This window comes from Apis florea, unplaced genomic scaffold, assembly GCF_048593485.1.
Source record: "Apis florea isolate Af1SG1 unplaced genomic scaffold, ASM4859348v1 contig_1615_pilon, whole genome shotgun sequence".
NCBI classification, from domain to species: domain Eukaryota; kingdom Metazoa; phylum Arthropoda; class Insecta; order Hymenoptera; family Apidae; genus Apis; species Apis florea.
The window spans coordinates 6,570,451-6,589,393 of record NW_028256416.1 but is presented as its reverse complement, the minus strand read 5'-3'; the positions used below and the strand labels follow the sequence as shown (position 1 = coordinate 6,589,393).

The following is an 18,943-nucleotide window of genomic DNA, read 5'->3' as shown; positions in this document are numbered from 1 at the left end:
TTTGCCAACGTTTCTTTCAAATAAAATAAGGGAAAATTGAAAATAAATAGTAATATTTTCATTGTAAACTCGAAATTGAAAAATACGTCTCTGCTAAATTTTCCTTCTTTTTAACTTTACAAAATTTATCTTATCTCCTTCGCCTTGTCTTTAAACCCAACCCACTGCGTGAATTTTGATATTTGAAATTCAAACTTTGAACAAAATTTTAAAGCGAATAAATTTAAGCTTTAAATAAATAAATAAATATATAATATATAATATATAATTGTATATATAATAATTGTATATATAATTGTATAATTTGTAATTTTTAATTTGTAATTTTACATTTTTAAACTTCTTGAACAAGAGTAATGATTAATAATTAACGTTAAGTTGTTATATTAATATGAACGTTATTAGATTGCCTTTGATTCTATCTGGAATTTCGATTTCGCGTCACTTGTCGTCAAGAGGTTAATCAAGGTGTTGAGTTCTCGGTGATTACTTCACTGTTGCGTGGAAAATTGAAAATGTAATGAAAATAAATGGAAAAAACGATGGTGTGGAACGATAATGAAAATAAATGGTGAAAATATTATCAACGTCAGTATCTCGTTAAACATAACAGAAATTCAGTGAAAAATGATATTCAAAATGTAAAATTATATAATATTTCCATTTTTTCATATAACGATAATCACATAACGAAACATTGTTTTTTCGCAAAATTTATCATTAAAAGTTTACCCGTGCATTTATATCAATCAATAATTAATTGAAATAATTTTTAAAAAAATTGATTTTATTTCCTTTAAAAAAAATTCTTATTCGTTATTCCGTATCCTTTATTTTTCTACGTGTCTTAAATTTTCTTTCAAAATGGAATTAAAATTTTACGATATTTTACCCTGTATATTTTTTTACCTAGCAATTTTTGCCACAATCGAACAGATCGAGTCAGATGTTTTTGTATTAACAGGTGGCTCGCGTGACACGCATACACAATTGATATTGAGAAGCACGTGGTGTCTGATGAAATCAATAATGAAAGGTGTTTAACAAGTACTACAGATATCTTGATACGCAAAGATTTGGAATTAAGATTTGTTATCGCATATCTAACGATTAGAATTTTATGCGTTTCATTCTAGAGAAAGCATGATTTGTTGTGGATATGTGTTAAAAAATTATACATTAATTGATTCATTTTTTTTTTAAATATGAAACATAAATCCACATATTTCGTGTATTAATTTATATTCGAAAATTATTTGTTAAAATTATTTGTTAATCTGTCCAATCGTTTGAAAGACATGACATTTTTTTGCTCTTCATCGCGCGAAAATTAAAATATGAAAATAATTATATCGAAATAACACAATTTAAATAGAACTCTTTTCTAAACGAAGTTTTGTCGATCAAAAATTTCCTCTTCAAAATCGCTTTTATTATTAAAAATTGAAAAAAATTATTTTCACAAGAATTTTAAAAACAATGACAACCGATCATCGAGTATCGCGTATTTTTCACGAACATTGGAGGAATATTATTCAACGTTGGCACGAGTATTATATTATATAAAGGAGGGGAAAAATCGTCGAAATAAAGTTTTAATAAAGTTGTCAACGTTTTATCAAGAAAAATTCTCAATTTAATTAAAGATCTCGAAATTCAAACTTTTCACCCCTTTCATCCCCTTTCATTGGGCCATCGTTGTTCAATTCTTTTCTTTTCTTTTTCTATCTTTATTCAAAGAACGACAATTATCGGTTAATTTTATTCATGAGAGGTATAACAGTTTTATTGTAAACTTCGTCTAGAAAGAGTGGGCACGGCAATGAACAACAAAAGGTTTCATAGAAGATGAAGATAGATGAATTTGTAGCCGGGATAAAGGGGCAAAGGAGCATTCCGGGGGATAAAAGGAATTTCCTCGCCGCGAAACATCTTGGATTCTGTTAATAAGAGTCTGTTAATAACAAATACCGAGAAAAATTGCAATAAAAAAGGAAAGAAATAAAGGAGGGGATAATAATAAAATTGCTTTATTTGAGGGGACAAAGTAACCTCTCTTGTTGGAAGGAATAAAGGTAAATTACCTTTATGAATTTTTTCCTCTGATGAATTATTCGTAATAAAGTAGAATCCCTTCTTCCTTCACCCCCCTCGTTGACTTGATATTTCTTCGTGTTTATCGAAGAATATTAGTATTTCTTAATATCATTCTCTATACATAACCAATTCATTATATTGTATGAATTTCGAAACTGATTTTTGTAAATTTTTTATATATAAAAAAAAAAAAAAAAAAAGAACTTCAAAATTATTTAGAAATATATTGTTATTTTTATTTAAAGCAAAATTTGTTTTCATTCTTTGTTTTATTAATTTAAAAAAAAATGTTTAAAAAATAATCGAAAATTATTATTATTATTATTACATTCTTTAAAAATATTCGTGTCACTAACGATTATTCTAAAAAAAAAAAAAAAAAAAAAAAAAAAGGATATAAAAATGTACGAAGGTGGTTATTGTTAGGAACCATTCACTATAAAATATCGTAGGTATAAAAATAGCATAAAAATTGCTATACGTGGTAAAATAAAGTTAGTCGAAAATACTATTTTTATTTCAACTTCAAATTACTATTTTACTACCTTGCGATAAGAAATAAGATATAAAATTGTCATAAAACGATGACTTTTGAACAAGAGCGATTTCCTAGGGAGTTAAACACGAACCAATCTATCAACTTCTGATTGAAAAACATGCGGAAACTCATCTTTTAAAATCAGTTTCCTTTCTGAACAAGTACTAATGCAAATGTCATCGATCACTTTCTATCTAACTTTTTAATTAAAAATTGTTGGTACAAAGACATTGAAGATCTTGAAACAAGATCGATCCACGAGAGATCGAAGTCGAACCAATCCATCATTTTCTAACTCAAAAACAACTACAACTTTCGATAACTAAAACTGATCCACTCCGGTGTCGATGTCGGTGTCGATACTAATAATTATGAAGTTTAATCTGGTGGAAAACTGAAGTTAAACTTTAGAAATTACTTGTCATAGCGAAGAAGAATTCTTAATAATGGACGTGGATTGAAAAAATAATTCTTCTTTCGTTATAATATATTCTCGTTCATGACTTTCAATCCAAAAAATATTCCATTAATTTTTGAAGAAAGTTATTTTTGTGATTTATTAAGCATATTAAAATTTTTTTGCCTTGCTTAAATGTATAATTTGTGCCTTTCAAGTTGAGATCTATCATATTTTAGAAACGTTAGAAGTTCATAAATAAATAAAATAAATATCGAATTCATTTGAAAATTTGAAATACTTTTTAAATATTTTAAGATAAAATATTGATAAATAATTACTATCATAAAAAATCATTCTTATAAAATAGGATTCTCGTCTATTTAAAATTATCATATTTTTCAATTTCATATTGAAATATTCAAAATATTCGAAATTATATACAATCAAGTGTTAAAAAACAATTTTTAATTGATTAAAAATCACCGTATTCATTGTGAAATCCTGAAAAACACATATAAACTCTCCAAATTAAGTATAATTCAATATTAAAATCAATAACAATTAAAATTGAAGAAAATCTACACAAACATTAACCTTAAATCAATATCCAATATCCTTCTATATCTTATACATTATTCAACCTTTAATTTTACTAATAAAATTCTAAAAAAAAATTCTGGAATATAAAATCCCAGAAAATCATCGAAATTCGAAAACCTTAAATATAACTGATAAACTATTAACATTTAAAAAATTAATTTTATATCAAACAGCCAAGTTTTAAATCAAATTTCTATCCATGTTATTATCTTATATGTATACTTAAATACCCGAGTATTGACTGCAAGCCGTTAAAAAAAATGAAACGAAACTAAAAAGAAAATTTTCATGATAACAAAAAAAAAAACGTATAATTTATTTATTATAGAAAATTGTTCAGACTTTACCTAGTTGATGCAAATAAACGCCTCTCCCTCTCCAGTTATCTCGTTTCCGGTAGTGGTTGGGCGAAATAGCGATTGCTTCTCGACATCTCGCCTCGGTTATCGATCGAGGACCCGTCGATAAAGCCGGTGAAGTCAAACAGTCTTTTCTCGAATCGTGCGATTTCACTCGCGCCAGGCCGTCGACACGTGGATGTGTACACGTATCTATCTATCTATCTATCTACCTATATATATATAATTCCATATTTATATTTATGCGTATAGGTAACGTGTTGTGTATGCATGTGTGTGTAAGCACGTATGTATACGTATCTCTAAGAGCGAGTACGTCTTTTCTGTCACTATGGAAGTGTACCATACGCGTGTACGTGTGTATACTCTATTTCCATTTTGGTCGTGTGCACCAGTTCCACTCGACGAGCGCGTCCACGCTGAACGAGCGAAGAGTCACAAGCTTCTATTTTTGTCACCGTGATGACAGGTTGTCTCGATCACGATATTTTATTTACAGCGATCGTGAAAACAGAGAATGGGACGGTCTCGGTCAGCTGGCCGCGTCATCGAACGAGGAACTCTCTTTGAACGCTTAATCCGCGGATATCGATGCGGAAGTAGTCACGTACCGCCATCGTGCTTTTTTATAAAAGATAGCTTTTTTTTTTTTTTTTTTCTTTTCAATTATCCTATTCGTTATTTTGACGATTGTGTGTATCGGTGTTTCTCCCAATCCCCCTTTTCGAGTCGGGAATCCCCGCCACTCGTAAGATAAGGTGAATTACCAGCGACTTTTGCTTCGAGCAGGGGATTGACGCTTGTACATTCCTTGTAACGTCGATTATTATTTAATATACGTTAATTACGAATAAATTTGTAATCTTATTCGTTGGTCACGGATAAATTTATTCATTATTCGGAAGATAAGTAGTCGTCAGAAGTAAACGACACCACTTTGCATCCATAGGAATTTGAAAAGTACATCCACGAGATAGCACGAGTACGAATGCTATTTCTATGTATCTCCTATCACATACCTTTTTTTTTTTTACGATCCTTTTCATCCCTTTCTCTCTCGATTCTATGTACGCGATATCTTTACGGCGCTTTATTATAGAATATATTTTTATTCCACTCCAAATTTATCTTAACTCGTGATATTCATGATTTTTATCTTCTAGATTTCTAAGGGAATTGAAAGCGATTAAAATGGAAGAACTAATTTTGGAAAATTATGAAGTGTATCGAAATGTTTCAAAAGTGTCAAGAACAAAATTTTAATGTTATTGTTCGAATTAAATTAAACCGCTGTTGGTTGGCTGTTGAAATTATCTATTAACATATCTAAAATTTTGTTCATACGATTAAACTTGTATCACCAGATTATTGAACCTAAAATACGTAACTTCAAATTGAACGGTGAAAAGTTTGGATTATTAAAATTTTGAACAGACTCGCGACTGACCGATTGAATTTGCCAACCAAAAATCTAATACCGTTTGAAATTGTCCATTGTTTTAAAATCGAAGAAACAAAAGTCGAAAATTAAAATTTAACATCGTGTTGTAAAAATTATCTTGCACGTATTTATACCTTTGTACATTTCTTTGTTGTGCATGTTAATTCTCGTAAATTCTTAAAATTTTATCACCATCCTAAATTTGAAGACTAAACATCACTGTACATTTCGAAGATCTTTTTTACAATATCTATCTCTGAAAATGAGCAAACTATATATATATATATATATATACACACAATGGCACACGTGACTTCCGTTTCGAACACCACGTGAAACACCAACGACATTTCTTCTCTTCTCCACCCCTTCTCTCTTCCTAATTTTTCTGCCTCCCCACATCATCATCAACACGCAACACGCAAAAAAGTAAAAGCTTAATTTTTATCGGCTCTTAATACGGTATCACATAAGATTTCCACGCTGACTTGACTCGAGCTTCGCTCGATCCTTTTACGAGTTAACTTAGGAACCACACGAGAGAATTGTGTGTGCTAATTTTTTTTTATTTTTTTTTTATTTTTTTTATTTCTTTTTACTTTTTATATTTTTTTTTTTCTCCTTCGTTTTTAGGTACTTTAACGAGCCTCGACAACGATTACTTTAATAGACGAAGATTATTGGTCCAAAGAGAAATGTAATTACACGATATCGATGAAGGGGACGATAAGATTTACCTCGAGACCTCGACCAAAGTTTCGAATATACCCTCGCGAAATCATCCTTTTTTTTTTTTTTTTTTTCCGCGAAAATGGACACAATCGAAGATATTAAAATGCCAAATGCCTCGAGCACACCATATCCCCTCCAATGTCATATATATATATATATATTTTATATATATATATATACACACACAGGTCCATATTTTTGCTCATGGACGCTCGCACGCAAATACTGTCGACACCTAACAAACAAATCCGGAGTGAAGAGAATCCGGAGTGCTCATCAATATCTGTCAATATCTGCTTTGATTGTAGAATCGGGCCGCGAGGCCTCTTCCCCCCTCCCCCCTCCCCCCTCCCCCCAAGAAAAACGAAACAGACAACATTTAAGATACACGTAACAGCGATTACGGACCGCGATCATAATTCGTAGTACCCTTTTGAGTTTTCGGTGTTCGGATAATCACAGCGCGCGTTTCAGCCTTCCATTGCGTAAATAATAATTAGACCGTTTTAGTTACAAAGCTCGATGGTCGTCTCTCGAACCCGCCTCTCCTCCTCTCCTCCCTCCTTCCACGATACAATAATATCGACGCGATACATAGAATCGAATAGAGAATTAAATCAACTCGATTCAAAAACCATCCGTGGAAGGATATTTGATCATTGCGCGCGAACGACTCAAACCCATCGCTAGACCCGACACGGTTTATCACCGGTTATCATATCGGTTTAAATAGCGGCGCGCGAAGAGTTTCTGAAGCGGATATACGTAACCGCCTAGAAGAAATTCCTAATTTTTATTGGAGGGAAGTGGAGGAGGGGGAATCGAGAGGGGTCGAAGAAAGTAGAATCGAATCCGGTCCAAACGAGCGAACGTCTACAGAAACTTCGTTACTATTTACACGGATCTTAGCGAGCGTTTTCGGTGTTCACCGATGATTTGTACGATCGAAACCAGCCACAATCGATAATACCATTCGAAGAAACTGGAATAACACCGTTTTTTTTTCTTTTTTTTTTTTTCAACACCCAGGAGGAGAGATCGTTCGAGATTCCATTCCGCTATATGTTCCATCGATTGTCCTCGCAAAAATTCCGACCACGAAATTCTTGAACCTTTCTTCTGTTATTTTCACGATTATTCCTTACTTTCCTCGCACGACTTCTTTCTTCCGTGGTGCTCCATCCAACTTCTCCTCTTCGGTTCCTCGCGATCACGGCAAAAGAGTGATTGCTCAGCTGATAAAACGTTCAAGCGATATATATATATATATATATATTAGAGGCCATTCGTTGCACGAAATTGCCCCGCGAAATTGCCTTTCTTCCTACGATTCTCGTTAAATACTGTCCCGAACGCGAACCTGTCCATGTCTCGAGCGATATCCAGACGATTTCGACCATGTTTCTTCAGAAAAAGGAAGAAATTAGAATTCGTTTGATCGTTGATTAAGATCTTTCGACTTTTCTGGCATCGAAGGATGATTTTAAAGATGAAGAAAACAGTTGTTGAGGAAATTTTGTTGAGAAAATTATCAAACGATGAGACGAAGCTTAAATTTTAATACACTGTACCACTTTTTACTTTTACATTTAAAACGATCGCGAATTAAATTAAACGTTATATTATTCGAAGAATGAATTTCATCCATCTTATACTTCATCTCATTGTAACGATAATAAATGAAAGCAAGATAAAACTATCTTGGTATTATTCGATAGTTGTATGTTCTTCACAAGATCTTGAAAACTTTCCACAAATAAATAATCCAATAAAACGTGTCAGCTCAGTTCGAAGTTTGTTGAAGAAAGTCCGTTACAACGATCCATCGTCAATGATCGTGAAAAATTGCTCAAGTTAGAAATTTCATTGGAAGCAAGAGTTCCAATGAAAAGACTTGACGAAACGAAGTTGAAAAATTTCCAAGAACAAAATAAAAAAATCGCAACGAAAGGGGAAGAAAGAGAAAGCGCGATCGAAAGAGGAATAAAAGAAAGAATCATGGTCGATCTCTCTAGACGTTCTCCTCGTCGAAGACAGGGGTCGGTTGGTGCACGGCCGGTCAGGGGAGTCCGAATCCGAAGAAAGGGGCGATCGAAGGCCTGTCGTCGAAGAGACGGGGAGGCGGAAGTGGCGGCGGCCGCTTCCTTCGCGGGGCAATCAGCGTCCTCTACAGCGGCCCCTTCGCGAACGACCCTTTGACGAAGGACTCTTTGGCGAACACTATCTCCCTGTGCTTGGTGCGTATGTGGGAGCGGAGGGTGTCGATCCTGCTGTACGTGGCCGGGCAATAGGGGCACAGGGACCTTTGGGCCGTGTGTATGTGGAAGTGGTGCCAACGGTTGGTCACCTGTTTGCCACAGGCACGGCATCTCCAAAGGGCGGGCGAGCCGAGCGACACGGCGAACATCTCGTGATACGACAGACCGACCGGCACGCTGGGCATCGTACCTGGAAAACCCAACAACAAGCCTTCATTCCGATTTCATCCACATGTCTTTTTTTTTTTTCTTTTCTTTTCTTTCGACTACTCTCTTGTTTTGCATTTCGTCGCTTCTCAGGTTTCGAGATGATTTCGAGAAAGAGGATGGAAAAGTTGGAAAGTTGGCGAGATCGAGAGAAAGAATAAGGTAAGGGATACGGATTTAGAAAGATGGATGTTGGAATTAAGAAAATACAAGGATAAATATGATGGATGTATGCAAAAGTTGGCATTCGTGAAGAGTTGGTTAAATTTAGTTTGTTCGTTTGTTATGGATTTGAGTATAGAGGTGAGTAAGATAAGGAGAGGTTAAGGTTTAATTTCTTGGTTTGCGAGGAAACAAAATAAAAATTTAACATCGTAAATGTAGAATTGACATTTGAGAAAAGTTCTAGATTCAATCGGATGGATGTTAACAGTTATAAAGAAGACTGTGTGTATATAGGTGTCTATGTGTATATTTTTATTCGCGTTATTATATTATTCCAACTTTGCCAACTTTTCAACTCTCGCTCGAAATTACGCTCGAAAAGTACAGGAAATAGGTTGCAACGAAGAGGTGCCAACTTTTCGGTTCTGCGTGAAAAATAAAGGAGATAGGTTTTATAACAGAGAACGAATATTTTATTTGAATAATTCTTCCCTTCAAAGGCAATAATTATAACAAATAAATTATTTCATCCTTGAAGAGACATTATCATCTCTTCCCTCTTTCGAAAACGAACAATTTATATCAAAAAAAAAGAGAGAAGAAGTACGAAACAATATATTCACTGAAACAATCGACGAACACGTAAAAAAAAAAAAAAAAAAAAAAAAAAAAAGAATATTAAAAACATTCGGGAAAATTATCGGATATCTTCGAAACGTGCAGAAATTCAATCCACGTAGTATGCAGTGCTATCCGCTACCCACTTTCACGAGATTTAAAACTCGAACGAGAGCAAAAATTCATTTCATTCACGGAGAAAGAAAAGAAAAAAGAAAAAGAAAGTATCCGCAGCACAGGGGATGGCAAGCACGACGCGTTACCTTTTTGTATACATGTGTGAAAGCGGGCAGGTGTGCATGTGTGAAGCAACAAACAAAGGATGCTGTTCAACACTCTCATTCACGCGCGCACGAGCGTCATCATCCCTCTCGCATCATCTCACCAGGAGGCCTCGACAAACGATGTGGCCCGGTTGATACTCACGTTTCGCAGCCACCAACGTGGAGAAAAAATGGCGGAACGTTTGCCGATATTATCGAAGGATTACCTGAGAACGTGCTGCTCCGCTCCGCTTCACACCTCTAATCCTTGTGACGACGTGGCCAAGTTATGATCAGCGGGTGATCGATATCGGGTAGGAACTTACGTATCGCAACATGCCGTTCAAATCCTCCCCTCTTTTCGGCTCGATATAAGTGGAGGACGATCGGCGATCTTCGATCTCTTCTTCTTGCTCGCTTTAGCTTCTTGTTCCATGGATGACAGTATCAGTGGAGGAGGAAGATTGAGATTTAGGATAGGGAATTTTTGGATTGTTTTTGGAGAGTCTGGTTCGAGATTAAAGAGATTGTATTTGAATTTTTCTCTCTCTTATCTTTCGTCGATTTCGAAAGTATTTGAAAGTTAAATATTTAATAGAGTTTTGATTAATGTTAATGTATATGTAATTGGAATTTGTGGAGACGTGGTTCAGCAGTGGTTATGTTGTCAATCTTAATTTAAATTTAATAAGTCAGAAGTACAAGTTATTTTCTTTCTTTTCTAAGTTTCATGTATAATTTGTACGAAAAACAATATCCTCTTCGAAGATAAATAATTTATTGAAACTAGGAGTTTGATGTATCCAAACTCGTTATACATTTCTCAATTAGAGAAAGATCAAAGTGTCATACCTTCAAATAAAATCACCTCTATTTTAACCCTTAAATTCAGCAAACTTCGTCGATCCAATGTATTAAAATTCCAAAACCAATATTCATAAATCCCAAACTTGATATTCCTCTCCTGCTACAGTAACTTTGATAACCATGTTCCTCATGCTTGCCTACACTTTCGATCAAATCCAAACTTATTCTTCTATAGCCAACCATAAAAAAAAATAAACTGTTCAAACAAAATCAGCTCCTACGATTCAGCTCAAATTTTATCGATCCAATGCACACTGAAATGCTACGTAAATTCCAAAACTATAATATTTCTTTACTGTGTCATGCAGTGATCTTGCAGACCCAAGAAGGAACGTTAGTCGAAAAAAATCACAGTTAGTGAATTGTGATCGTTTGTTGACGAGGATCAAAAAGTGATACACGCATGTGCATCGAATACCGGTTGAATATTTCATCGGATGTCGCACAGGGTTACTCGAAGATGGTACCACGCTTTTGATAATCCTTGCACGAGGAACGCAACTATACCGTCATGGTTATGCTGTCTGGTTATCGACATCGTGTACGGAGAAGTTTGCTCACAATCTATCGAGCAACGCGCCATAGATAATCCTATTTGAGACTGATCGCTAATCCTTCACTACATGCTTGCACACCTGTGATACAACTTGAAATTGTACGTATGCTTTCCCAATAAAGGTGTAACTTAGACTTTGAACGTTAATTTCTTCCTTTCTTTCTTTTTTTTTTTTTTTGTAATAACAAGATAAGAAGGAAATGTAATCTAGATTTTGTGAGACAAGTTTTTGAGACGTAATTCGAATTTTGAATGCCAACTATTTTGAACTATTTTGGTAAAAGTGTTTGATACCAAGCAGGATGCAATATAAATTTTGTGAGCGTTAAACATTTTTGGATCTACGATGAATCATGCAAATGCATCGGAAATAAATAGATAGATGAATTTGAAAAAATTCTTATATTAAAATAATAAATTTTAATTTTTAATAATTAATAATGGATGCAGTTATTTTTTTCTTTTTTATTTCCATGTTAAACCAACTTTAACAACACGTTTCATGAAAATTATTTATTCCATAAACCATATTTTTTATATTATTCGTCAAACGATATGTATACATATATACAATTTGGGTTAATTCCATAATCCTTTTATAAATTCGCTTAAATCTAAACTTACTGGTACAAAACTCTCAAAATGGAAGATCCTCGTCGCAACGCTAAGTCGTCCTTTAATTTTTCATCGTAAAAAGTTTCACGCAGCTCCAATGCACAAGTGTACTAAAAAGTACACTTAAACATAGTTAGATTCGATTACTTGAAACCACCAAACTTGTAAAGTTTTACCACCAGGGGAAAGTTTACAATATCACGAGTCGTCTTTATGAATAAAATTTCTTCGCGTTGTACATTTTCGTCATCATCAACCCTTATTGTTAACTGTTACTGATGCTGATACTTTAACCAATAAGCATGTCAATTTTTTTATTTCTAGTTGAATTTTATAATCAACAAATGATAATTTTCATCGAAGAATCATTAATCATTCATCATGATTGATTCGTCTGAGAAATTAAAATAAATTTAAAATACACGATAAATAACACGCTTACACGTAAAGTGATTAAGAAGAAAAAAAATAGAAAAATTTGCAAGAAATAATATAATTTTTGTTTATTAATTAAGATATTTCAGGACTCTATTATTATTCCAATATTTAATTTGATCAGATATGCATCCATTTTTCTTTAAAATAAAAATAAAAGTCTTTTTTCGCCATTGATTCATAATTTTTTAAAATTTTACTACTCATTTTTTAATATCTCGTGTATTGTTATAAGAGTTAAAAATATTATACATATTTCACACAGTAACAGGGATGAACATTACATCGAAATCTGCACAGGAATCGGATGGCAGAATGCGATCGTATAATCGCGTTTCCTCGATTTTCGTGCTCAAACGAGTGTCTAGCTGGTTCTAAAATGGCGTAATGGAAACGTCGCTAATCGACGAAAGTTTACGAGCAGAACTACGAGCAGAAGGTTAAACGACATCATCACAGATGAGAATATTAAAGCAGAAATTTTATGAAAGTTTGTATGGAGGAGTGATATAAGGAGAGGGAGGGGGAGGGGGGGGAATTCATTGCAGTTGTAATCATAAAGATATGGACGAACCATCATGCGCCGAATTATCATTTTTGAAATTTCTAAAAAAAAATTTCTTCAATACGTGTTTAAAAACATATTATTATTACAAATGTAATAAAGTGATATTGTAAAAATAATTAGACATATAATTATTACGTTTCTTTTTCAACACAAATTATTATATATCTTGTTAAAAACACTCTTCAATAATTAAAAACAAAGAAACCAGTTAGTTCTAATTAGTTAATCATTTAAATCGTTAATTGATCTTTTCTTTTTATTGACGTTTCCATTATGGTTAATCGATCATAATCTTAATAACACAATATTCTCTTATTTCTCTAAAACTCTATCTATATTACATCTCTATCGTTACACGCGTATTTCAAATCGAAAGTTCAACTTTCTTCGATTCATATTACAATATAATATTTATGCTACAATTATCCATTTACAAGATCGATTCGTCGTTAAGGGAAGCACGAAAGATGCAGATACTTTATTAAAGAGATCCCTTTTCTGGGATTACGTTACTTAAAAGAAGCTTTTGTTTTAACGTAAAAGAAATTCTGAAAAGAGATTAAACGAACGAGTCGGCTTCCGGCATTTTCTCGAACATAATCTTAATCGTGGCTCGCGCAATCAAATCGTGTTTATTATATTGATTTTTTTTTTTTTTTTCCTATTTAGAGGCAACTTTCTTCTCAAATAAAGAACAGGGAACACGTTTCAACGGAATGATTCTTTCGAAATTCTGCGTGGAATGTTTGACGTTTCCAAATTCATTTTTTATTTTTAACATTTAAAATTGTAATATTTATTGAAATATTTTTTGAAATATTCCGTTCATAAATCCATCTTCTATCTTCGTTTAATTCTACCTATAAAAAACAGAGACTTCATTTTAATCGTTATTAAGTGGAAATGTTGATCAGATTTTCGATTATTTTTTTTTTTTTTTTTTCTTTCGAAAATCATGATATGCTTTCGCATGAAAAATTTTGTGAATTTGATCAATCTTCGATGATATTCGATGATATAAATATGAAATCTCGATATGTATATTTTATTATATTTCCACAACTCATAATGATAAAAAAAAAAAAAAGAAAATGTTTAAATTACATTAATTTTATTCTGTTGTTTCCTTGTACGCGATTAATTAACAATTCAACAAGTTTATGAATCGCAAATTGCGGCGCATTACGCGTGGAAGATTTTGCAAATTAAACTTATATTTTACATGTAATTTTTTATTAACCTCTGAAAATTTAACTACGCGTTTTAATCTATCTGTATCTTTTAATAATTTCCAATTGTATAAAAATATCTATATTAAAAAGTTTCCATTATTTCATTTGTACCAAAACATTTAATTTTACAATTCAAATTTCAAAATTTCCATATTTCTCTTCGAATCAATATTTTCTTCATCCTTTTATGATCTCAATCTTTCCATAATAATCTTCTCTAATTGTGAAACAATTGGGTGATAAATTGTTAAATTCTACTCAATTTTATTTACAATAAACAAGAGTCACGAATTTTCCGTGTCAATTCTTTTGTCAATTTTTCTTTTTCTTTCTTTTTTTTTTTACACGTCGACACAGCAGACACGATACTCCGGAAACTGGAGCATGAAACAACCGGAAGAACCAGGATTGTGGATCATGGAAGGATCAATATTTGCACGAATCATACGGTTACCATGATTAATAAATCTCACTCATGGTAAACTGGTTCGATTCACGGCAAGCAAAGAGAGAAATAATCGAAGAAACATTGAAACTTCGTTGTTAGCACTTTTAGAATTTTATTTATGATTTACACTTTTATTCATTTATATTTATATTAAAAATTGAAAAATTATAAAATTTTTCGAAAATATTTGGAACTGTATTCTATGATACGAATTTAAAAAACTCGAGTAAGAAATTAGGATTGGAAATGTAGAAGATAGGAATTTGGAATTTTGGAAAGATGTGGAAGATTAGAACTTTGGTATATGGAAAATAGGAGAGTTTGAAAGTTGAACAATTGAAATATTGAAAATTGGAAACAAGGAAAATTAATATTACGAGGAAAAAATTGGGATTTGGAACGAAGAAAGATAGGATTTGAAGATGAAAAAAATTATATTTAAATTATAGAGATACATAATCTGAGATATTAAAAAGATTTGATTTCGTTTCATTGTTCGTTGCCTACTTCCCGAGAGTAAGGTAAATAAGTATTATAACGGAAAGAAGAAAAAACTGCGTGAATTTAATGAAACTTCATTTTCCGCGCATATTTCCAACGTGAAACAATATAGTTCCACTTCTTTTATTTGTTCAGTTTTGCGCATGGTAAATGAAGATTTAATTAAATCTTTTTCAACAATTATAAATTTAATTATTAAAACTGTGTAATCGCACTTTATATCTTTGTACTGACTAACACTGGAATATTTTCAATGCGATTTCAATCAGAAAATTGTATAACGTATACAAAAACTATAACTTCTGAAGATTAAAAACATGGGGGAAACAAAGGAAAATTCATTTACTTTCTATCCATCAAAGAACCATCAATTTCGTTTCATTTCATATTTTGTATTGTTTTTGCAAAACAATTTCACTTGCATTCAGCTTGACAAAATTCATATTTTGTCTCAAGCAGAACAAAAATTTCCCACCTTCTTTTTCCCTTTGGAAAAAAGGATTGAAAATTTAATAAAATAGATTTAACTCTTTTTATCGATTTAAAATAGATTTCAATTAAATATAAGTAAGAAGAATTGTAATAATTACAGAAATTGAGATAAACTGCATTCTGTCAAGTAAAAATACCATTATCCTTCTTCTTTCTTCCTTTAATTTAAATTTTATATATATATATATATCGATCCACCATTCTGGAAATTCAATTTATAATCTTCAAGTATATATACGTATTTATCATATAATTACAAACAATATTTTCTCAGAAATAAACATATTTATTACATAATTTAACGTAAAAACCGATTAAACTCTATTAAAATTAGGAAAACTTTAAACCACTGTAACTTCGAAAATAATGACATCTGATCAATGAGTAAATGATCATCGGAAGCAAGGATTCCTGCTTTTTAAAACGTCTTTTCATTTATCCCGATACGAGTTCCGGTTCCAGAGATATCTTCGTACAAAGAAAAAGTAATTTTTAATCGTTCACCTTAACCCCGATTAAATCCGATTAAAATTAGGAAAACTTTGAACCGCTATAACTCCGAAGATAATAACTTCCGGTCGACGTGTGAACGATCGTTAGAAGCGCGCAATCTTCCCCTTTAAAACGCTTTTTCATTTATCCCGATACGACTTCCGGTTCCCGAGATATCGTCGTGCAAAGGAAAGGGTAATTTTTTAATCGTTTACCATCTCCTTCCTTGTCCCTTATACGAACTTCTCGCTCGCACTTCGTCTCACTGACCTATCCCAAACTGCAGACAAGCGGGCAGACGCGATTCCTGGAAAAACGTAGCATGCGATTCCTGGAAGGGCGTAGCGCGCATTTCCAGGAAAGAATGTAGGTCAGTCCGAGCCCCATTCATAATCTCTACCCCGCTACGGAAACTTCGAAGCCTTGTATCTCGGCAACCGATTGAGATATCGGGATAATTCAAAAAGTGACTTCAACGGCATGCTTTTCTCTATTTCCCGACCTCGTTTCGACGACAATATCTTTAATTTTTTCTCGCGTTTTTCACACGAGAAGTTCAAATTTTACTTGTGACTCGATGCTATCGTTCGTCCGTTATCGTATTCGTGTGAAGAGTAATACAGAGGCCTAAAATTATTCAATCTCACTCTTTTTTAAATGTAATACGAATAACAATAAACATATATAAAGTGATCTAAGTATAAACGTTGCTTTATAATATTCTTAATGACGTAAGCCACCGTCTTAATTCTTGCTGGGTAATTTTGCTAAGAGGCGGCTCTGAATCTTTGAAACCTTTCGCTTTAATTAATCCAATCCCAATCTCCATCGCAACGTAAAAAAAAAAAAAAAAAGAAAACAATTTACGTTATCCGCTCCCGCAAGGAACGAATAACGAAAACCTTTCTCTCGGCCACAACAAACTCTCGCCCTAAAAGACTTGTCAACTCATTCTCCTCCCCCGTAAACATGTCAAAAAAAGACAAGGAACCAGGACGTACCAAACACACAAAAACCAAGTTACAATCAATCTCTGCCAGCCTCTGTCTAGAATGCCGTGGCACAAAGGACCGTCTCCACCGAGGACATAAAACTCGGGGCGTATCCCAGCTTTATCAAATTTTCCATTATCGGGATCACCCTGTTTTACAACCCCGCTGTCGCGATACCGCGAAACGTTTAACTCGCGGCGGGCCAGACAATATCTTCCGCGCGCGGGGTCTCCCACCGTCTGGCCCACCGTTTCCACCTTGTAATAACGTTTCGAATAACGAACTCGAGAGAGTTATCAAAGGATCCATGGTCGAACGACGGGACGGGAAATCCGTGTGATGGCGCGCACAGGGCTTTCGTCGTCGTCGTCGTCGTCATGGACTTTAGGGCCGCGTAAAAACGTTCAAGCGTGGCCATCAAATTTTCCACTGGCGCTGGTTTTACGACGGTTCGAAAAATTCGAATCGTCCCGAGATTAATGCCGCCATTAAAGAGGATTTATTCTAAAAGAGAAATTTTCGATTTGGAAATGTTAGGCTAAACAGAAATTGGAGGAATTGAAAAAGAGGATCGAACCGTGGATAATCGGGTTTTTTTGAAGTATTTTAATTTTGATGAATTTTCTCTCGTGATGGGGAGGTCGTGTGTTCACATCATGGTTTCAGAAAAATGGGTTAATGGCTCTTTGAGAGCGTTGCTTAATATTCTGAGTAATATTTTTTTGTTATTCTTTTTTTTTACAATGAAAATCCTTTGTATTCCCTAAAGGCTTGCATATTAAGAATGCCTTTGTAATCTTTCGCGTTGTTTGAGAATATTTTGTATTCCTGTATTCTCTCTAACCTTTTAAATAATGTTTAATAAGCTTGTGACGTGAAGTAAATTAACAGAGAGGCTACGGCGTAAGAAAGTTGCGCCCCGACCGACCACCAAAAATTATGCTAATTAAATTTAATAAGAACAGAATTTAAAATTATATTTTTATAATATTTCTATATTAAAAAAGTGGCAAGGGGGGGGGGGATATTTGATATTAATTTTATTTTATTATGGTGATTTTCAGTAACGATTATTAAATAGTTAATCACAATTTTTAAAACAATATATCGAATAAAATCTACGTATATTAAACATTGTTACGTTCCAAAAAATAAATTCCTTATCGGAAAAAAACAAAAACTAAACATTTTTCGGTTCATTTTTAAATAAAAAATATAAATGGAGAATTTTTCGTGGGAAAATTGCGATCTAATTCGTACTTGCGTAGCATCGAAAAGAATTTGCATATTAAATGCAAATTTTAATTTCAAACTTTTCGAGGTAAAGAGGACCTGATTCCTATCATTTTTAATACACCTCTCATTTATCGTCAATTTTATCATTTTTATCTTCTTAAAATACTAAACAAGCCACGTTAAAAAAATTTAATACGGTATTTTATAAAAAAATCTCGGGAAAAATTTTTCAAAAATTTACTTTCACGCGTAACGTAAAAATCGTTTATATACAAATCGATAATTAGAAAATAAATACATAATTTTACGATACTTTTGCAAAAGTGTATCCAAGCAATATAAAAAGAAGAATTCCACCATAATTTCTCTCGTGCAAGCGAAATCATTCATAGAAAATCTTACGTTTCAAAGTTCTTAGCGTTATTATTAATTTTCTCACGGCACCAAGATACAGTGATTGTTACAGTTGATTCCAAATTTATATTGTCGTCCATATAGAACGCCACTGAAAAGGGCAACCGAGCTTAATCCGTACAAGACTTAAGACTAATTCTAAAGTACTTAAAATACACTCGTTCGGTGAGAAGTCTTAAGAAATTCGTCTCTTTAATAATTTAACGAAGTAACTTGACGTTATGAACTTTAAACTTAGTTTTATCTTTTAGGAAAATATAAATACGTTCGTATACCGAGCGATCTATACACTCGTTTTCCTTATTCCCTTTAATACGCAAAACGGAGGAAACTCGAACTTGTACGAGGAAAATGAGCCACGTTACGGCTCTACCATGAACGCGAAGCAATCTGTGGGCGTAGAGACCGCAAGTCCTC

General features: G+C 33.1%; 1 protein-coding gene across 1 annotated transcript; it reads right to left on the bottom strand.

Annotated features, from left to right (window-relative positions):
• Positions 1-3,722: 3,722 nt before the first annotated feature.
• Positions 3,723-10,041, bottom strand: LOC105736655 (sex determination protein fruitless). Its single transcript, XM_086904429.1, has 2 exons — positions 10,005-10,041; positions 3,723-8,615 (listed from the first exon to the last, which is right to left on the bottom strand). Exon 2 carries the CDS (start codon positions 8,608-8,610, stop codon positions 8,335-8,337), a length of 276 nt encoding a protein of 91 aa, XP_086760555.1. The 5' UTR covers positions 8,611-8,615; positions 10,005-10,041; the 3' UTR covers positions 3,723-8,334.
• Positions 10,042-18,943: the final 8,902 nt, after the last annotated feature.

Coding starts and splice junctions, on each gene's coding strand:
- LOC105736655 (XM_086904429.1), bottom strand. CDS start 8,610: ATGCCCAGCGTGCCGGTCGGTCTGTCGTATCACGAGATGTTCGCCGTG.